Source organism: Phasianus colchicus, chromosome 5 (genome assembly GCF_987193195.1).
Source record: "Phasianus colchicus chromosome 5, bPhaCol1.hap1.1, whole genome shotgun sequence".
NCBI classification, from domain to species: Eukaryota; Metazoa; Chordata; class Aves; order Galliformes; family Phasianidae; genus Phasianus; species Phasianus colchicus.
The window spans coordinates 31,374,999-31,397,154 of record NC_143440.1 but is presented as its reverse complement, the minus strand read 5'-3'; the positions used below and the strand labels follow the sequence as shown (position 1 = coordinate 31,397,154).

Here is a 22,156-nt window from a genome sequence, read left to right as displayed (position 1 = left end):
TTGTGGACTCTAACAAATATTCTAAAGCATGTTTGAGTATACAATAGACAAGAAAGATTACATAAAGATTTTGGGATGTTAGAAAAGCTGAGCTTGAGGAAACCTTATGGGGCATATATTCCCTTATGAAGGAAAAGTCAGACCGTACCCAGGTGACATTACGAGCCCCCAAAGCTGGCTTCTCTTTTGTAAACAGTTCTGTCCTTCTTAGCTGCTCTTTTTATTAGTTAGCCCAAATAGTTGCATATGAAATTCTGGTTACCATGTTTTTTTAAAAAACCCAAAATATTAGAATGGGAAAAGATTCAAGGAAAGGTCTGGTGGTTGATGGCCCTGCCTATGGCACGGGAGTTGAAACTGGATGATCATTATGGTCCTTTTCCACTCATGCCATTCTATGAATCCTGGGTAATTGCATAGAAATCATAAGCAGCATAAGAAATTCTTGCCACCAGATTCCATGCCTTGAAGTCCTCACCCTTAACAGGCGCAATGCAGTCTAGATCTTAGCAAAACCAAGTTGCTAACCTCTACCAAGTGTTACGCTCCAGCAAGCATTTGTGCATTCCTCTACTGTAATTTCAGCCATGCCTCACTCCCCCTGCTTAAGATTGTTCTAATTTAGTCTAATTTAGGAGAGTTGGAGGTGAGTTTTTTGTTGTTTTTTGTTTATTTTGCTTCTTTTTTTTTCTTTTTTGTATGAGTGTGCATGTTTTATTTTTTCTCTGGGAGAAGAAAATCCAGATTCATATCCTAGGGGCAGCACTCTTGTTCAAGTTCCAACTTGAAAATAGCAATAGTCCTTTGTCTCCCAGTTAGAAGACTAAGATTATTTTTTAAAGGGCCAAAGACTGTGTCTTCTATATTGGATTTTTAGAAATGACTGAGAACCTATTTTTACAATAGCTATGCACTCTATCTTTGCATTTTGGACTAAGTTCTGCAGAAAATACAAGTGCTTGGAGACAACTTTGCAGTGAGACCATTGAACTTATGAAAGGAAGCGTTGGGTACTGAGGAGTTTACAAACCCCATCTCTTGTAGCAGTTGGAGCATTTTCAGCTCTGACTGTAATTCCTTATTTGGTGAGAAGAATGCAGCAGTTTTAGAAGGCTGTTTCAGGTGAATTATGTGTGCTCTCCAAGATCATTCCTGAAAACATGGAATGAATGCAGTCTTGTGGAGAAAGCATTCTCTAGCTGGTGCTCAAATGTTAATCAGCATGTTTGCTTGCATCTGTCCTATGGTTTGTGATACAGTAAGATATATATGAGTAGGTTGTTTTCTATCAAAGAGGGAAGGTGGCTCTGTATGTTGATTGTGAGCAGTTTTTGCAACAGTGATCTTTAGTCAGCAAGTGTAACAGTGTTGTGGTAGTCAGGGCTGTGAAGGGCATCAACTTTGGTGTAGGATTGCTTGTTTCACCATAGAAAACAGGAACTTTGAGGATTGTTTGCTTGTTTGCTTTTTTTTTTTTTAAAAAAAAAAAAACCCTTTTAAATAGTAATATACAGTTCTCTATGGAACAATATACACACACACACACATACACACACACATATATATATATATATATAAAAATTTTCCATGCTCGTAGCGAGTGTACTTTTGAACAGTTCCACACTAGCTTCATCTTTGAGTTAGTGGTTCATGTGCTTGAACATTTATGTGCAGCTCTGAGTAAAATATAAGAAAAAACATGCATACTTTTTTGGGAAGCAGCTACTGGAATTTATGGGTTTTAACAACAAAGCTGATTGTGTTTCTGCAGGTTTTTTTAGTGTCGTGTCAATTTTATCAGTTCATTTTCAGTATTGAGTATGGTAGAGAGCAGTAAATCTGTTGTTGAATCAGTAGGTAACAAATGAAATGTAGTGAATGATTTTCTAGCAAAATTTGAACATTTTATACAAAAATGTAGATGTGCATGCATATGTTTAAGATGTTGATGGTTTTGTGCTTCTTAATGTGACAAAAGTTTATTGTTGAATAATTGAATACAGCTTCTATACAAACTTAAACATATTATCTGAGTGATTATAATTCTTAAATATTGGATATGTATGCTACATAAATTAAAGAAGCAATTTCAGCAGCTGTAAAAGTACCTTTATTCTCAAATCTAGAGTTGAAAAACTACTGAACTAAGCAGAAGCAAAGTCATGCCTGCAGTGCATCAGTTCTTCTTGATCACTGACTCATTTTGCAGCAAGTGAAGTCATTGATTTAATTAAAAACAATTTTATATGTTTTGGCTAATTACCACATGAGAACACTCTCAATTTAAGTTTACCATTATTATAAAATCTGAGGAGAAAGATGGCCTGAAACCTGAGATTAAATGCTATCTGGTAATGAATCACTGAGCTATGGCTCAATTAAATAAATAAAAAGCTTTTTTTTTTTTTTTTTTTTTAATAATTATGTGGATTGCATGCTTCTTAATGCATTGCTGTTGAAGTGCATCCTCAGTAAGACTGCATGCAATACCAAGTTGGGAGGGAGTGTTGATCTGTACTACAGAGGGACCTGGATAGACTGGAACTATGGACCAAGGTAAACTGTATGAGTTTCAGTAGTGTCAAGTGCCAGGCCCTGTATTTTGTTCACAACAACCTCAGGCAACTGTAGAGGTGTGGGGAGGAATGGCTAGAAAGCTGCCTGATGGAAAGGGACGTTGGTGTACTGATGGGCAGTCAACTGAATATGAGCCAGCAGTGTGCCCATGTGGTCAAGATGGCCAATGGCATCCTGGCTTTTATCAGGAATGGTGTGGTGAGCAGGACTAGGGAGGTAATCCTGCCCTTGTACAAAGCATTGGTGTGACCGCACCTCGAGTACTGTGTTCAGTTTTGGGCACCTGAGTACAGAAAGGACATTGAGATGCTGGAGCAGGTCTAGAGAAGGGCAAGAAGGCTTGTGAAGGGCTTGGATAAAATCAGAAATTTCAGTAGATACTATGTATGCACAGTGTGTGGAATGAAGAATACTTAAGGATAGTAGATGAGGACAAGTACAATTACAGCTATGCATAAGTCATTCAGTGTTGTCATTGAAAAGTGCAAATCTCAATTTTATTCTAATCCTTTGTATTTATAAATTCACATTTTAGTATTGTATTCTTTTCAGATCTGTGAAATGTGTATCCTCTAAGGTTAATACAGGAACCAGCTGATTAAAAACAATTTAAATGTTTTTATTTAAATCTTATACTTTGTTCTGATTTTTCTCCAAAAATATATATACTTTTGATTCAACTTTGAAAAGTTAATTTAGAGAGAGAAGTAATGGTATTTTATTTAACTGTGTTTTTTTTCCCAACTTATGGTGCTTATGAATGTTTTTTTACTTCTAAATTTGTAAGTTGAGAATTTCTGAGAATTACAGAAATTTCTGGAGAAATAGCAGAGAAAAAGAAAATGAATTGTTTGGGCATTACTGAAATAATTCTGCTTACGTCCTAATTTACCACAGATTTTTAATATATACAATTGATGAATTTCCATACAGTACAGTTTAAAATGTCATTGACTAGTGTGCGAAGCTAGATAAGGAGATACTGTCAGTAACTGCTGATTGGTTAGTCTTAAATATAATAGCTATCCGTGTTAGTAGTAGCGGTAAGTAGGCAGCAAAGTGTCTCCTACAAGAAAGCCACATAACTTCCCCACATGTGAGGAACAACACAAGGGAAAAAACTACTTTTGAATTTTTATTTTAAAGGGCGCTTCACTTAATTCCTTTGGTGAAATTTATTTTGTCACTTCAACCTTTTATTCAAAGTGTTAGTAGTTGTTCCCCTGTCATAATATTTCAGTTGCATAATGGAGTGGAAAAAGAAGTGCTGTTTTTAGAACATAATTGTTCAAGTGATCTCTTAGTTCAGGCGGCTGTTCTGTATCTGCTTTGACTATAATAATTGACACCAGTGTAGCATAGCTGGATAGGACACTGACGTATCATATTGCTCGTTTTGTCATCTTCCACCCCCTTAAAAATTTCTAAGGTAGTGTATTTTGGTGAACACTTAAATATCTGTATAAAAATTATTTGTTTTACATGCTATTCTATGACTGGTCTTATTCTTGATTAGTGAGCAAGCATTGGAAATTAAGGTGTATGTTTTATTTCTGTGTACATGTATGACACAGTTGAACACTAAAAATAATCTAATTTGACATGCTTATATCAAGTTTAGTATCACGCGTTAGGAGGTAAATAAGGGCTTGTCACATTGTAAGTAAGTGTTTTGAGCATTGCATTATGTACTAACTTGTAAAAGTTTGATATAACTACAAGAACTAAACAATAAGGCTGTTGTACCTCACTTTTTCCACACTCTCTTATTCTGGAAATATGTCTGAAACATTTTCTTATGAAAGAGAAACTTCTTATTCATTTCAGTAGTCACTTGAAAAATGGCACTTGGATCTTTGGCTGTACAAGGTTTCAAAACTAAACGAGACTTTTGAAGTTAAGTTTGTGCATCAGAGGACCTGCTGTGGTAACTAATGAAATGATTTTTTTTTTTATTTTTATTTTTTTTATTTTTATTTATTTATTTATTTATTTTGAGGCACTGTAGCTGGCACTGTTAAGGGAACAGAATACTTCTCAAAATCCTGGAGATATAAGCTCCACGATACTTTGATGCTTTCTTGAATACAAATGTGTGCAACTGTGTATATGCACATAAATACAATCTATATGTACGTACATTCAGCAATTAGAGAAATACAATGCATTAAATTTCAAGGGATTCTGTCTTCCAGTCCTTTAGCATGGATGTAACTTTACTGTATGTAACTTCCAAGTATTTACTTTTTTTCTTTTCTTCTCCCTTGTGTTGTGACAGGATGACGAAGTAGTACTTCAGTGTGTTTCCAGTATTCACAAAGAACAAAGGAAGTTTTGCTTGGCAGCTGAGGGACTTGGAAATCGCCTCTGCTTTTTGGAACCAACATCAGAAGCTAAAGTAAGAAGTAGATTCTCTCAGCTGATGTAATTGATCAACGACTGTTAACCTACATATCCATTAGTGTATTTAATTGCAGTTTCTTTAATGTAATGTTAGATGTACTCTTTGTATTCCTTTCTTTCTGTGACTGCAACATGAGAATTTTTAAAGATTTTAGAAGTACTTCGAACTACTTTATTTATTAACCATCATAACCACTAGTCTTTAACTTAATTCTGTACCTGAAATGCTTTCTATCTTCAAGAGTATATCGTCAGTCTCTTATTAAGATTTAAGTTCAATTAAAAGCTTCTTCGGTTTATGACCATAATTTCAATTATCTTGCTCTCTCTCTCTATATATGTAAATATATATATATATATATATATATATATATATATATATATATATATATATATATACATACATGTATATATATAGTATATATACTGGACTACTTTCAGAAGCACTGTCACCTGTTAACTGTTACTTCTAATCATGTTGATTAAGCAGAAAGTTGGGATAATTATTATGTAACTGAAAAGTTGTGAGGATAACAACTGTCGAAGGGGAAAGAAAAAAAGGATTAAGAAAGAACAGAAAAAATAGAGTAGAAGGAGCAGCTTGACAGGAGAAAGGAGGAGATGAAACTTGAGACCTGTACTAAAACAAAGTGTTGAGAACAAAGGTAGTTTCAGGACCTACTTCCTCTGTTCTGTTTACTCTCTGTATCCTGTTACTTTTCTTTGTTTTGTATATTTACTTATTTTCTTCCCAAACATTTATTTCTCCTGCTGTTTTTTAGTGGAGTCTGCATCTTTTCTACTGAAATGCTGCCCTGTTGTCTTATTTTTAGTCTAGATATTATAACTAGGTTAATCCAAAGTGTTTGTTATGCAACATAAGAAGTCCTTGTTCAACTCATAGGTAAAAGTTATTACTGATAAGCTTGCATTTCTTTGCATTCCAAGTAGTCATTTGTGATCATTTAAAGTATATATATTTTACAAATGATCAGTTATCTTTCACATGATGAAGGTAAAGTGTTTAGTTTTCACATGCTTTCAACTGTTGTCTTAAAATTCTGGAACAACTGGGAGGGAACTGTTTAGTAATTGACAGCTCAACAGTGATGTGATGTATGTATTTCTGATAGAATCATAGAATCATCAAGGTTAGAAAATACCTCCAAGATCATCCAGTTCAACGATCCGCCTACCACCAGTATTTTCCCACTGAACCATTCCACATAGTACAACATCTAAACATTTCTTGAGCACCTCTCTGGGCAACCCATTCCAGCACCTGACCAGTCTTCCAGAGAAGAAATGTTTCCTAACATCCAAACTGAATCTTTCCTGGCTCAACTTGAGGACATTTCCTCTAGTCCTGTTACTCATACAGGAGAAGAGGCCAAACCTCACCTTGTCACCTCTGTTCCTCATAAGAGTTGTGCTCCAAACCCTTCACAGCTTCACTGCCCTTCTCTGGACACACTCCAGGGCCATGATGTCTTTCTTGGAGCAATGGACCCAAAATTGAACACAGTATTTGAGGAGCAGTATCATCAGTGCTGAGTGCAGCGGGAGTATCACTTCCCTGCTTTTGCTGGCAGCGCTATTTCTGATACAAGCCATTGGCCTTCTGGGCCATGTGGGCACACTGTTGGCTCACATTTAGCTGAGCTTTGACCAATACTCCCAGGTCCTTTTCTTCCACACAATGTGGAACGTACTGTGTTTCCTCATCCTAGCCTAAGAAAAGGAGAAACAAGTTACTGTACAATTCCACGGAACTACTTTACATTCATGCCTTAGCAGCAGATACTATCATAGGACCTTCTGAAGTTTGTTTAAAATTAAGAGGTTCACAGAGCTTATAATGTAATCATTTTGAAAGAGCTAACCAGAGAGATCTCTAAACTGATAGTCATAACTGAGAACAAAGAAGAATTTTGTACAGAACCAATTGTAGTTTGTTGTTTATTTGCTTTCTGTATTGTGTTTAGGCATATCTTCTTTCCCTTTTCACCACTTCAAAAAACATCTTTATCAAGAATTTTATTCTCTCCTGTCACACTGATTTAAAAATTCATAAATCATATTTCAACTTTAAAGTGCATTTGAAGCTATGATCTGTATCATTGAGTCACAAAATACAGAATTTTTGAGGTTGGAGAATACCTATAGAGATCATCAAGTCCAACCTATTCTTTAGCATAGGTTCATCCAGACCATATTGCTCAAAACACTGTCCAGTTAGGATTTAAACACTTCCAAGGAAAAAGATTCTACAGCTTCTCTGAGCAACCTGTTCCAGTGTTTGACCATGCTCATGGTAAAAACATTATTTTCTCACACTCACATGGAATTCCTTGAATTTCAGCATGAATTTCCTTTTGTCCTTTCACTGGTGCCACAGAGAAGTTTGGCTTTATAATGTCCTGTCAGGTATTTATATACAATGATAAGATTCCCACTGAGATTTTTTTTTTTTTTTCAAATAAACATCTTTTGTCGGGCATATTAATGTTAACAGATGGAAAATGATGCTATTCCTTTTTGAATTAAAGTTTGATGTTTCAAAGTCAGCAGTAATATATTATTAAATCATAGGATTCTGAGTCTTTGATATTTAGGGGCATCTATAAATATATTCAGAGTTTAAGCTTTATACATCAGATAATATCATTTTCTTTCTTTCTTTCTTTCTTTTTTCCCCAATGATATTACAGAACAAATACAATTTTCATGGTATAATTTTTATGCAGTATTGGAACTAGATAATCTTTGAGGTATCTTCCAAACCAAGCTATTCTATTTTTTTTTATAAATACAGTTCTAGCATATGTAAAGTTACTGTAGTGACAAATTCTGAAGAGTGGATTTATGTTATTTTGTTAAAAGGAGGTTGCATGCATCTCAAAAACAACAACAAAAAAAAAGCAGAAAAATAAGTGTTAAAATCAAAATGCATGGTTTCAAATACACTTTTCATCATGTTTAATATACTCTGCTCTTTTGTTATTACATTGTTTTAATTTTTTTTTTACAGTATGTTCCTCCAGACCTTTGCATCTGTAACTTTGTCCTTGAGCAGTCTCTGTCTGTAAGAGCCCTTCAAGAGATGCTGACCAACACAGGGGATAATGCCAGTGAAGGGGTAAGTAAATTGACATCAAAGAATGTTAAGTTTCTCAATATGATTTTTTTTAATTTCTTCCCTTGTTCCAGAATTTTCTACATGAGGGAACTTGTCTTATAGCAGATTCTTCAGTTTTCCTTTTTTCTTGGGAAGTTAGTGCTCCACTGCCATAATAACGTTACTTTTAAATATGGCATGGAGGAATGGGTGCAGCTAGTCTACTGAAATATTTACAGATAACAGTGACATCATCTTCAGAGATCATTTATTATCATCCATCCTCAGCCATCTACTGAGAAAGGAAAAAAAAAAAGAATCCTCAGACTGTCTGGCTTCTATGAATCTGATGAGAGTATAAGAATTGGGTTTTGTTTGAGTCATAAATTATTGTCATAAAAAGCCTTATTGTATTAGAATGCTATTTATTAATGAGGAAAGCAAAATAATTTTGTCTTGATGATGTAAAATTCTATCTCATTTCACTAAGCAAAGAAAATTTTTGAGGTATTTGGATTTATTTGATCTATCTTATCATGAAATTACAAGCTGGGAATTAAGTTCTATCAACAAAAGAAAGGAAAAAAAAAATCTATGTGATGAGTTCAGATTTAAGTACACACGTATTACTTTTTTTTTGGTAGGTGTGTACTGTACTATTTACTGTTTTATTACAAGCCTACTTACTGGAATGCTTACAATGTAGTGTAAGGTGAGATTGCAAGAAATTGCATTGTAGCTGTATCTGCATTTGTTATTACAAAAGCTTTGATTGTATCACTTCAAATCTAAGATATCCTAAGAATCCTAATTTCCTAAGAAAGAAGAATTCCATAAGAATAAATGTACTTTATTACACATGATTTATAATCAATAAAGCCATAGAAGATTAAAAAAAATTATATACAACTTCTATTTGTTTGACAGAATGGGACAGTATTACAGGTAAAAATTAGGCCTAATAGACACCTCAGATGTAGATTTGTCAGTATTCTGAATGATCTGCATGTTCATTTGAGCAACTTGTCAGATGTTCCCCTATCAAGGAGACAAAGTAATAAAATGACTTGTGCTTTCCACTTAGTTTGTCACTAATCCATTTTTATTCATGTTTAAATGTTTTAGGACTTTAAAATAATATGTAAATTCACTTTTATTGTTTTCTTCTCCTGTTCAGTTGGACTGTAGGGAAAAAAATAGAAATACCACTTCTTAACAGGAGGTAAAACATTATTAATTAATTAATATTTAATAAGATTTTACAGTGTTCATTTCTTATGACAGATTCTACAATGAGTGCTTTCCAGCACCATGACTGGCACAAACTTGTGTAAATTAAATTCTGCATTCCACTTTCAGTTAGAATTAAACATGGTAGTAGTCATACAAATGTCTCTTAAATTTCTCATGAAATTTTTGCAGGCAATCTCAGTACGTTGATGTTTACTATATTTCCCAAATTTCTGTAGCCTGATGAGATTATGTCAAATCAGGGTGTTGCTATCTTCCATGATGCTGTGCTTTAGTGGATTTTCCAGAATAGTTGAAAAGCCTGTGTGGAAGACTTAATTTGGTTGGTTTTACTGGCTGTGAAGAATATTATGCATCCTTCTCTATTATCCCTACTTATCCTCTGCTTTCTTAACATAATACTGAATTCAAATTTTATTATCTTGAGAATAGAGCATGAAAAAATTCTATGCATTTACTTACTTTTTTGGGACTAAATGTCAACCAACGACTATACAAATAATCTGCAGAGCTAAATAGTCCAGCATAACTTTATTTTATGATGAACAAGAAAACTCATGTTCTCTTTGAGCCATCTTTATTTATTTTTTTTTTTTTGAACTTGCATACAGAGTTAAGACTTAGTTGCATTATGTAGAAGAAAAAAACCAAATGTCTGACAAAGGAACCAAAAAAAATCGTAAGCAATCTCACTAAAATCTTAAGAAATTTACTCAAAAATACCAATTAAATATATATATATATATATTTGTTCAAATAGAAATTTATGCTGAATTTATATAATGATCCTAAGATCATCTTCCTAAGAGGAAGATTCAGCATCATCCTAAGAGTGATTTCTTTTGATTTCCTTCTGGAATTCCATAAACAGAGTTCTAGAATTTCTTCATTTTTTATTGGTATCATAGAAAATAATCAGAATAATTTGTAGGAAAAAGAGAAATTTTATAACTTAAAGAAATGGACTATGTAAATAACTGCTTGAAAGGAGAACATTATCAGCCTATCTTTGTAGTAGAGGTGCTCAGACTCTCTGATGTTCTTAGTGGACCTCCTCTAGACTGCAATAGCTCCACATCTTCTTTTGCTTAGGATCGCAGGCCTCTCAAGAGGCTCCAGATGGGGCCTCGTGAGAGCAGAATACAGGAGAGCAATCACTTTCCCACCATGCTGGCAGCCCCTCTTTTTATGCAGCCCAGGATAGAGTTAACCTTCTGGGCTCCAAGCACATGCTGTTGGCTCATGCCCATCTTCTCATCCACCAGGACCCTTATTTCTGAAAAATCTGGATATCAGAAGCATCTAAGGAAAGGCTGAGTAACTTGGGTCTATTCAGGTTGTGGAAAAGAAGACTGAGAGGGGATATGATAAGTATTTATAAGTATCTACAGGGAGCTGAGAGACAAATGGATGAGGCAGGCTCTTCTTGGTGGTGTATAGTGATAGGACAAGGAGCAATGGGCTAAAACTAAAACTTGAAGTTCCATACAAATATATTTACAGTAAGGGTGTCAGAGCACTGGAGCAGGTTGCCTGGAGAGGTTGTGGAGTCTCCTATGGAGATATTCAAGACTCATTTGGATGACTATCTGTGCAACCTGTTGTAGGTTACCTGCTTTAGGAGGGGCATTGGACTGGGTGATCTCTTGAGGTACCTTCCAACCCCTGCATTCTGTGATTCTGTGTTCCCAGAAAGTCTTGCTTCATACAATCTGAGACTGAGGATCTTTTAAAAAAAAAAAAAAAAAAAAAAAAAAAAAAAAAAAAATCAGTTTCAATGGAAAACACAATAAATCAGCAAATTAATCTCTTGATCATATTATTTATTTATTTAAATTTCAATTAGCTTATGTCTTCTAAATAATAAGTGAATAAGATGATAGATGAAGAAAGCTGAGAGAGGCAGACTTGAAACCTGCAAAGCCTGTTGTCTGTTGTAACTTTCATATTCAAATTTTTCCCTTGGACTTTTTTTTCTGGTGCGAAAGAGTCAGAACATGTTAAATTCTCTGACTAAAGAGATCACAAAGAAAATCCAGTCTTGCCTACTCTGATTTTGTAATATATTGCCATATTTGAAAATAACAATTTGTGTTTCGTTGAAATTATGAATGCAGTTGCTTTAATGAATCTAATAAGTGCTAAACATGACAATAGCCTTAGATAGTAGTTATCTTTCATAAGTGCTTAAAACATTTGCAATAGTTGCATTTTTTTATTCTTTCAGAATTTGTGTATGTATATATATATATATTTATTTTTTATGTTTTTTAATGCCTCTGAGAAGTTTGTAAAAAAGGTAAGTATTATTATATTTCACTATAAACATTTTTTTGAAAATGCTGTGATTTTATTTAATTATGTTAAAAATTACATTACATTAACAAGCTGTGGCCAAGAACATTTGTTCTCTTGGCATATATTTGGCTGTTGCTGTAGATAATTTATTTATGATTTTTGTGCAGCATAGGCATTTCATAATTTGCTTGAATATGTATGGTTTTTTTACTTAAATTAAAATTGCTCTTCACATCATCACATAAATCTGATTGTAGTCCATGCAGTGCATTGGTGTTCTAACTTTCTCTGCCATGTTCTGTAGGCAGCTCAAGGCGGTCACAGAACTCTGCTGTATGGCCATGCTATACTACTTCGTCATTCATTCAGTGAAATGGTAAGCAAAAATGCACTTGCAAGGAAATTGGTAATATAAAACTCATAAATAGATGTCTTTTAAATCAAAATAATTATAAAAATTCTGAATAATTGTTTTTTACATGTCTTCCGTACTAGATTTAAAAAATAAATAAATAAAAAAATTGAATAGCTTGTGATTTCTCAACACAGTGGGGGTGGTCTTTGTTTTAAATTTAGATTGTTCAAATCCATTTCAGTCAGAAAGTTAGCACTGAATTTAACCATAAATTCCATTTTCCAGGAATCCATTACAGTGATCATTCCATTAGCAAGCTTCTGCTAACACAAGTGAATTTGTCATAATATGTGTTGAGTTTTCCATCATAATTCCCAGGAACTGTGCCCACAAATGTGCTAGCTTGTATAAATTTTATTTTACTGTGTTGTACAACTGGAAAATTTTAACTGCTTGTGATCTCTGACTAATTAGTGGCTATATAATTAATGGAGGTTGAGAGATCAAGAAAGCATCCTCCTTCCTCTTTGCTGTACTAGATCACTGTATATTAGTCTACTGTACTTTTCTTGAATTTCTGCAACTACTTACAGTTACAGAAACCATACAAATTGTGATTACCTTGATTTCCCAGAATTTGAAAGTATTATTACTGTCTTTGGTATATGTGGTATGCTGTCATGCAGGAAACGTGTTACAGTGAGATTATACAGTGAGATTATATATATGATAGGAATTTGCTTATTCCTATCATGAATCTTTTGAAGCTTTGGAAAGGAGTTATATTGTAGAAGATAAATATGTGCTGAATTGAAAAAATATTTTGATAATTTAAGGAAACTGGGGAAAGCATATTTACAAATGACACCATTCTTTAATTAAAAAGAAAGAAAAAAACAGAGGCCCTGATAGTAAGGTAGGATAATGTGAATGTATTATTAATTATTCTGCATGCGAGATAATAGATACTGTCGATTTTGATTTTTCAATAATTCCACTATTTTTCAGTATTTAACATGCTTAACGTCATCAAGATCCCAGACTGATAAACTTGCATTTGATGTGGGACTACGAGAAAATGCAGCAGGTATGACAAGTTATTTTTGAAGAAAAAATTTTCAGACATCTCTGCTTTTAGAAGATGCATTGTGATTAAATGTGTGTTCCTGTAACCTTGTGATTGTCATGTGTATCTGTTCACTGGAAATACATTGATTGAAAGTAGATGATGAATATCAATATTGATGGCTTTCAGTAAATGAACTGATTTTGCATAAGAGTGTAGAGCACCTTTGTAGTTAAACTAATTTGCCACAACTACAGTAAAACTAGTGGTAATGACTGAAGTGAAAATTTCTGTTGAATAAAATAGATTTGATGCATTAATTTTCTACTTGTATAGTTAGACACTATCAGTAGAATAATTGTATGAAAACATAATGTATAAGTTCATTCATAATATACATTCTAATCACATGGCAAAAGAAGCTGGCAGTTTGTAATACAGAAAACAGGAAAAATACAATGAGCACGTTGGTAAAACAATTGAAGAAAAATCATAAAATGGATCAAAATACTATCTCATTGTGGAAAAGATGCATCACAAACAAAAAATGATAAGAAAGTTTTAAAATTTAATCAGTTGCTTTAAAGATGTACTGTCAGACTTCTGCTCATAGAAAAGTTATGGAAACAATTGAGATTCCATGATATCATATATCAATAATAAGATGCCACATTGCTTAGGGGATAGATTAAATTAACTGAAAAGCAATTAATTTATATCACAAACGGGCTTAGGTTCTGTATACATAGTGTTAAGAGTTACTAAGTGATGAGTCCTCCACCAGTAATAATTAAATGACTCTGTAGCACACACTGAAAGACACACACTGAAGGAGAAATCGAAGTACCTATAAACATTCCTCATTAATGTGAAGCTTCAAATGAAGATATACCAGTTCCGTCAATATCAACCTGTGCTTTCTGTTTGCTTTTTCATTATTTTGAAAATAAATTAAAATCAAAATTAATTAGACTAATTAGATCAATTGGATTAATTGATGATGGAAAGACACTGCAGTGTAGATGTTTAAAATATTTGTGAGCTATGATCTTTGAAACTTCCTTCCCAAATGACATTGTCTACATAGGTCACTCCGAAAGTAATGCTTTCCATGGAAACTTCAATGAACAGAAAGAGCTCAAAATGACAAAGTGTGTTAGAGCAAATTTTCTGCTACAAAAAATTATTTTTCAATGTAGTCACCACTATTAGCTGTATATTCTCACAATGATGAATAGGAGCCTGTGTGATGTTGCATTCATAAAAATCTGCATGGCCATCCGGAACATGGCTTGTCTTTTGCACTGCTGTCACTACTGCTAAAAAGCACCACCCACCATCTCTGCGATGGGTGCTCACATCCTATATTTGGTCTCTATAAATGTTCATCAAATGTCAGTGGGTGTCATATTTTATGCATGGGAAAATAAAATTTTATACCTGTGCTCCACGTGCACTTCCATCAGGCACTGTTTTTTCAGGCTGCCCCTCTGCTGCTGTCTGTCACACTGCAACAAAATGTAACAATATTGGTAGAAAGGTTCAACTTTTACTGCCCTACCACAAACGTCTGCCTCTATCTAACATTGTGGGCCAAAATAATAAAATACGAGCCATTACTTTCAGAGCAGCCCAAGTCTATGTTATCTGCATGGCCTGAGTTTGAATAAGCGAGGTTAGTCTCTCAGTAGTAGCTATAAAGCATATGATTTCAGACTTGTGTGCTTGATTGCTGCCTTAGACAGAGACCATTTTCTTTAAGCCTGTTGGTAAGAGTAATGTATGTGTTCTCTCTCTCAGATAGTAGTTCATAGTTCTACTGTGTGTAAATTATGTGTGTATATGCTTGTGCATTTGAAGTTTTTAATACATGTTATTGGCAGATATCTGTATAGATATTTATTTTACTATATGTGTACCAAAAGATCCTTGCACGTGTATGTAATACATAACAAGTAGCCTGTAAAAGGAGTGATTAACTGCTTTTCTGTGCTGAGAGTTTTGACAACTACAACATGCTTGTATGGCTCATAAACTAAATAGCAAAATATTACTTCTTCTTGCCCTTCTTTTGGCCCATGAAAATGTTCTTTTGAATCAGTTTCATCTGTAGACAGCAATTTTGATGTGGTGAATATTGATTCAAAAGTCGCTGAATACTTCAAAGGATTCACTTTGGAGGATTTAGTACTTTACACTTTAGGGACGCAACTTTTATTATCTTCTTTATAATCATTTTCATAATTTTCATACTTTAAGAATGTTTTATGTGAAGTTTGAAAGTTGATTTAAAAGGTTTTCACACTTTTCCTTATGCTACCAGCAATATTGTAAAATTATGGAGTATTTCTTTCAGTTCTACAATGTTATTGTAGCTTAGAGTGGAAGTGGTACAGAATACTGTGAATACAGTTATGGACATTAAGGAAAAGAAGACACAAAATGTGATCATTAAGACCAAGGTAGCTTCAGCACCAGTGAATTGCTGGTGCTGGAGGAAAAATAGTTCTAAGCATTGTTTTGTAAATGATTAGTGGCTTTAACAAAGCCACAGGAAATAACACCTTCAGTGACAGCAAAGATTAGCTGCCAAAAAACAGTTTTGAAAAAATTGAAAAATTAGAGTGGATAGAAAAAAAGCAATGAGTTGGCTTTGTATGATGAATGTCTTATAAGACACGATTTTTCATTAGGTTGTTTCAATATTGTCCAAAAATATTCTTAAGTTTTGTGGGAATTACCTGTTTTGTATACCAATGATAAGTATCTTTTGTCATTTAGGTGAGGCATGCTGGTGGACAATACACCCTGCTTCTAAACAAAGATCAGAAGGAGAAAAAGTTCGAATAGGTGATGATCTTATCCTGGTCAGTGTGTCCTCTGAAAGATACCTGGTACGTTTGTTTTTCAAGCGAGTGAACCAGATGGTTGAAAAATACAATCTGCTGGGAAAGTGTTGGGATTCTTAGAAATTATTATTACTTTTTTTTCTGATCTACAAAATGATCGTTGGTTCTAATGATTTTTTTTTTTCCTCCATGAATTGTTTTCTTCACACTAGATCATGCTTATTTTCATGCCTTTAGCCTTCAATATTCTCTGTCTAGGGAAGTTTTTATTTCTCTTAACTGGAATATTTCTAAGTCGTAGCTGTATAGTGCTGGTTAGAGTTTAGAAAAGATCATTTAAAAAGCATGTTCCCACTAATTTTTTAAAGAATGTATGTATGTCTACATTGTTTTGTATTTCTATTTTGTTGAGGAAGCATACATTAAAATATTTTTAAGCACAGTTTTCACTGTTTGTTGTTGTTATCTTGTTTCAGCATCTCTCCATGTCAAATGGAAGTATTCAAGTGGACGCCTCCTTTATGCAGACACTTTGGAATGTACATCCTACATGCTCAGGAAGCAATGTTACAGAAGGTTTGGTGTTTTATTTGTTTAGAAATTTGTATGAAATCTATGAACTCATATTAGATCAACAGCATTAATATGAGTTTCATTCTACTCTTCCTACTTTATATATTTGTTCTTTTAACAAATTTGGCTTCTACATAAGGCATTCAATTTTAAAACAGTAATTATGCATTTTTTCCATTTCCGTTTCTGTCCCAGAATCCTAATTGGATTTTTAAATGTTAAGAGATTGCTTTCCTCTTATCTTTAATTTCAGAATAAATATTTTGTGGTAACTGTAAAAGATACTAAGAAATAATATACTTTTTCATAGAGGTATTATTAAAATTAATAGTGGTGTTTTTTTTTAAATTTTTTATTTTGAGAATGACATTTTGGAATGGCCAATATAAACTAATGAGTGAATGTGATTTTTCTGCAGGATATCTTCTTGGTGGGCATGTAGTACGTTTTTTCCATGGTCATGATGAGTGCTTGACAATTCCTTCTACAGATCAGAATGATTCACAGCAAAAGTGAGTGGTGGTGCATTTTTATGCATTTTCTCTCAAAAAATAAGTATGGATCATTAATTGTCGGTTAAATATAAGATTATAAAAGTTATATAGATTCATTTGTCTTGATAGTAATTTTTAATTAGACAGAGACATTGTTATAATTTGAGAGACCTACTAAGCAGAAAATGAGTCATAAGTTCTTGTATTTCTGAAATTCAACACCAGGATTTCAACCTGTTTCATGTGCTACTATAAGCTGAGGTCAGCAAGCATTAATGGGGAATATTTTAATAATAAATAAAGGCACTAAAAAAATCTCTGTAAGCCCAGTCTCTACAGCATACTTCATATATGATATATATTTTGCCATTTGCAAGTTCTTTCTCTCTCAAATTGCATGGATACATTGATAATGAAACTGTATTACCTAGTCTAAATCTCTTTTGTATTGAACTTAAATCTACATCTATAATATATAATGATGATTTATTATGACTAGAATTTAACTTTGCATTTTGCTTATAATCAAAAACACAGCAAGATAATTATTTCAATATTTAGAAAAGCAACATTAAAGGTCATACTCAACAAATAAGATCTCTATACCTGTTGTAGCAAATCAGGTATGCTTTAGGGAATGTGATGCCTCAGATAACAAATTAAGTGAAATTCTCAGTTTTAAGTTTTCAATTTTTACACTTCTGTTCAGTGAAAAAGTGCAGATCCAAAGTGGGTGGTAGAGAATATTTATTAGTGACCTTTTCTTTCTGTTCTCTTCCTACGTGTAAATGATAGTAAGTTTGCACTGAGTGTGAAATGTTAACTGGGCATCTCAAGTACAAAAGTGTAACATTAGTGATAATGTTAGGACCTTGATATGTTGTCGAGATCAGATGTCATATTCAGATAATATTATCATCACTTAGTCTTAATGAGCTTAGAATAGGTTCAGAACTGCTATGTTGTATCTAACCCTGTGTGTATGTGAACCAATGGTAAACTGATAATTTTAAAGTGATTGATTTGGACTTATCTTTCAGATTTGTAATGTGCATAATGGTATAAGGCCAAGTTCTTACTGGGTTGTAGTTGTAGGAATCGTATTTTTCTTCCACAAAACAGAATTGATATGTGCAAAGCAAACAAACAGCAACAGGAAAGAGAGTGAGAGTTCTATAAAAATAGTGATTCTATCTTTTTACTTAATCATATTTATGCATTCTAATAATACTATTAAACAAGCTCCTAAGTTATACAACACTGATAATTTCTCTTTTTATGAAAGAGACATTTAATTTTCTGTAGGCTTCTGTAAAGAATGCTTCTTAAACTTCATATGGGGACTACCCTCTTTTATTGCAAGATTAGGAAAAATGCATGCAATAGTCTTTCTGCGAGTCAGAAAGGAAGGTTTTGCAAAAACACAGAATAGGATGGATGAATGGGTGGAATGAAGGAGAAGCTGAAGAAAGTGTGATGTGTATGTGTTTAAGAAAAAGCAAAAATTATTTTCTACTTGCAGCATTATTAGCATAAGACCAGGTCACTAAGGATGTAATAATACTGCACACAGAAAAAGCTGGAAAAGGATTACAGGAATTAAACAGTATATGTGTTTAAAGGTAAGAAGTGAACAGAGGAATTTTTATGGTAGCCAAGTCATAATTTGGTGAAGACATGGTTGAGTTGAGCCAAGCAGAAATAGAGGAGGAAAAGGAGAGTGGAAGCAAATTACTAATTCTGAACTTGTCTAGAGAAGAGGTCAGTAGGTTCTTCCATCATTACGGTAACACCAGTAAGGCAAATGGACACAATGAGGATCTGATTTGGTTGCTAGGTTCTTTTTTTTTTTTGTCACTTTATATTTCAGCTTTAAAGTGTATGAAACCTGGAATACAAAAAGCATAGGAAATGCTGTTATCTTTTCTCTGAGAAATTTATATTCTTGCGTTTATTGTACACAATCATTTTGAAATTTTTGGAATTGCATACATGTTCTTATACGTGACTTCTGTGTAATGAATAGATGTAGAACTACAATTCCATATTCTTATAAAGATACTCTATGTAAATGGTATGTCATGTTAGTTTATTTTGTTTAAATATATAGATTCTTATTACTGATGTCAGTCAAGAGTCTGATCATCAAATATTCTTCTTGTTAGAAGAAAAGTTCCTTATGCACTTGGTCAGTTTAGAAAAAACAAAGCTTTCATTTCACAAGTTGACTTTCAAGTCCAGGAGCTGCATGAGAATAATGCTAAACAGATCTTTTATCCTGATAGCTATTAAAAATAGAAGAATTTGACAACCTGAAAAGCCAGTTAAAATTCTTGATTTCAGAACACTGCTATGTTTTAGAACACACTACATAGCAGGTTACGATGTTTCCATGTATGTATATAGAGTAGACAGAATATTTTGACTGAGCAGGAAAGCAGATTTTAAATTCCCTTACTGTACGTTTTATCTTTTTAAGATAAGTAAGGACAAAAGGTCTAGCTTCCTTAAATGATAGTGTTGAAACAGTCCTGTTCACAGGAATATATGTGAGAAATATTTTTTAAGTTTCAGAAATAATTCAAATTTTGTAATCAAGGCAACAGAATTTTTGTAATCTTTCTAATATATAAAGACTATATGAAATAAAATGCTTAATATTAAAGTTTTCATCTGAAAACTCAGGACACAGAACTTCTAACAAAGAAAACCTATATCTGCTGTACTATTAGAAACATATTTTATCTGTAACATTTATTCTGTGTAAAGATTATAATTCAGTGTTTTTGTTTTCTTATTACCATTTTTCTCTTTTAGTTAGAAAGTTAGAAGCAATTCTAGCAGTGCTATGGCTGATGTAGTATTCATGCTGATTATTGTTAATTTTGCAATTGTGTATAATTATTTTTAATATTGTGTTTTAGGGCATTAGTAATTTAGATTAATCTACTAGGAATTTATGAATTACATAGTTTTATCACTAAGGTGAAAAAGAAAATTCTCAGCCAGTTTGAAAATATTTTATCAACTTCCGAGAGAGAATAGATTAATCTAAATGGCCTCAAATCATAACTTGCCTGGGGCATTTGTATACTCTATAGTGGTGTTCTCACTGACAAGTATAATTCTTTTTTTTTCTGTTCATCATCCATTGAGCTAGCTGGGAGTCCTAGATGGTTTGTAGAACTTAGTCCTCTGAAAACTAAGTAGCACAAACAAAGGCAAGAGGATGATCTTCTGAATCTTTCTGTAGGAAAGTACTTTATGAAACTGGAGGAGCAGGTGTTCGAGCGAGATCTTTGTGGAGAGTAGAACCCCTTCGAATAAGGTACAGGTTTTTTTGGATTTCTTAGTAACTTTTGTTATGCTAACATCAATTTCACAGAATCACAGAACATCATTAATATATTTGTCCTGCTGTCCAATAAAGTTAGCCTGCTCATACTCAAATGTAATTTATCAATATTGCAATGTCAATATTGCAAGACTTTTTCATCTGTGTCCCATGTCAAAAATAATGTTGCCTATGAGATACTTATGCTTGAGATGTTGCTGCTTAGTTTTCACTTATAATTTTAGAAGCATGTGTGGAAGTCAAAACAGTAATATCTCTCATGGATGTCTTTCACAGACAAAGTCTCTGTGGTTAGTTATCTCTTGTTGCAAATGAAATGAAATTTCTGTGTACCATAAGGATGCTTAATGTCAACTTTGGTGGCCTTCTGCAATGCCTGTTTGCTTTACACTTGACGTATTTGTGATTACAAATGAAATATGCTTGTAATTAAGAGTTATTCTACATCTTAAAGGAAAACATACTTCTTTCAAACATTGAGTCCTTCACTTAAGTTTAATTCATTTATGCAGACAACTGTTTTATAGTAGTTAATATGCACGTTAATATTTTTCAGAAAATGTTGTGGTTTTTAAAGATAGTGTGTGTAATATCCTAATAAAACAGAGAGCAATGAAGCAAGAAAATTACAGTGATTGCTTCTGTCCAAGCTTCCATTTGCAAACATATTACCAGTTTTGCATCTGATGCAGATATTGAAATCAAAAGCAGAAAGGACTTTCTATATATATCATTTCTAATTTCTGACAAAAAAAAATAGAAATGTTAGTTTTGTTTACTTCATAAATTATTCCTTGATGTCTCGTACATTTAGTTGGAGTGGAAGTAACATCAGATGGGGACAGCCTTTCCGTCTTCGACATATAACCACAGGAATGTACTTGGCTTTGAATGATGATGAAGGTCTTGTAATGTTGGACAGAGAAAAGTCAGACACAACATCTTCTGCTTTTTGTTTCAGAGCATCAAAGGTAAATGACTTTAATGGAAGTTTGTCCTCAATATGAAGCACTCAAATGCAGATCTGAGTTGGTTCAATACCTTTCTAATTTATTTTTAATGTATATATTATAGTTGTTGGGGTTTCTGCATTTACATCGAAAGATAAATATCTTGAACCAACAGTAACAAATTTTTCCTTGAAGAGAAATGAGACTGATAGATAAATTCCAAAGTAAATTAAGCTATTGACCAGTTTAAAAATGATGATAATAATAATCAAACAGGATTGAAAGATAATACAGTACAAAATACAGCTAGTTTAATACAGATGTTTTAGAATCATTTTAGTTAGGCAGCAACTCATTAGATTACACCAAAGATGATAATTTTTTACATGCTTTAATGACAATACAAACAGTTGCTGTAGCTTCTACAATAGGTATCTTTGATTGGATATAAGTAGTTAAATGTTCCGTATCATTTTGAATGTTGTATGGTCCCTGAGGAGTACTGCAAGAGAATCTCTGAAGTTAGATGGGAATGAGATAAAATCTATCATTCAAGGCTTTGGCACGCCATGGACTTCTGTTACTATAATGAAGAAAATACTCCTTAGTATTTTTAAAATAACCATGAGTATTTCATTAGCATGACTGCATGCAGTATGCCAACAATTCTTATTTTAACCAATCAGAATAATTGAAAAAGTAATAGGATCTGCAACTTAGACAGCAGAGGCTTACCAAATACTTCAGTTCTTTCTGCAACATAAAGACTATGCAGTTCAGATTAAGTGTATGATGTTGTGCAGGGCCATTTATTATGTATAAGTTTTTCCAATTTTCTTTGCAAATCAGAGCACCTTGTTAATGGTG

General features: G+C 33.2%; 1 protein-coding gene across 16 annotated transcripts in view; it reads left to right on the top strand.

The window, feature by feature from the left end:
* Positions 1 to 22,156, top strand: part of RYR3 (ryanodine receptor 3) — a 202,157-nt gene that overhangs the window by 41,301 nt on the left and 138,700 nt on the right. For 15 of the 16 annotated variants that reach the window (XM_090141242.1, XM_090141245.1, XM_090141240.1 and 12 more), the window contains 9 exons: positions 4,856 to 4,975; positions 8,012 to 8,119; positions 11,952 to 12,023; positions 13,011 to 13,089; positions 15,850 to 15,962; positions 16,394 to 16,493; positions 16,909 to 17,002; positions 20,238 to 20,312; positions 21,154 to 21,310. In XM_090141242.1, the coding sequence (XP_089997368.1) occupies positions 4,856 to 4,975; positions 8,012 to 8,119; positions 11,952 to 12,023; positions 13,011 to 13,089; positions 15,850 to 15,962; positions 16,394 to 16,493; positions 16,909 to 17,002; positions 20,238 to 20,312; positions 21,154 to 21,310 (918 nt within the window). Of the gene's footprint in view, positions 1 to 4,855; positions 4,976 to 8,011; positions 8,120 to 11,951; positions 12,024 to 13,010; positions 13,090 to 15,849; positions 15,963 to 16,393; positions 16,494 to 16,908; positions 17,003 to 18,522; positions 18,607 to 20,237; positions 20,313 to 21,153; positions 21,311 to 22,156 lie in introns of those variants that run through there. The other variant, XM_090141243.1, reaches the window with a different exon arrangement.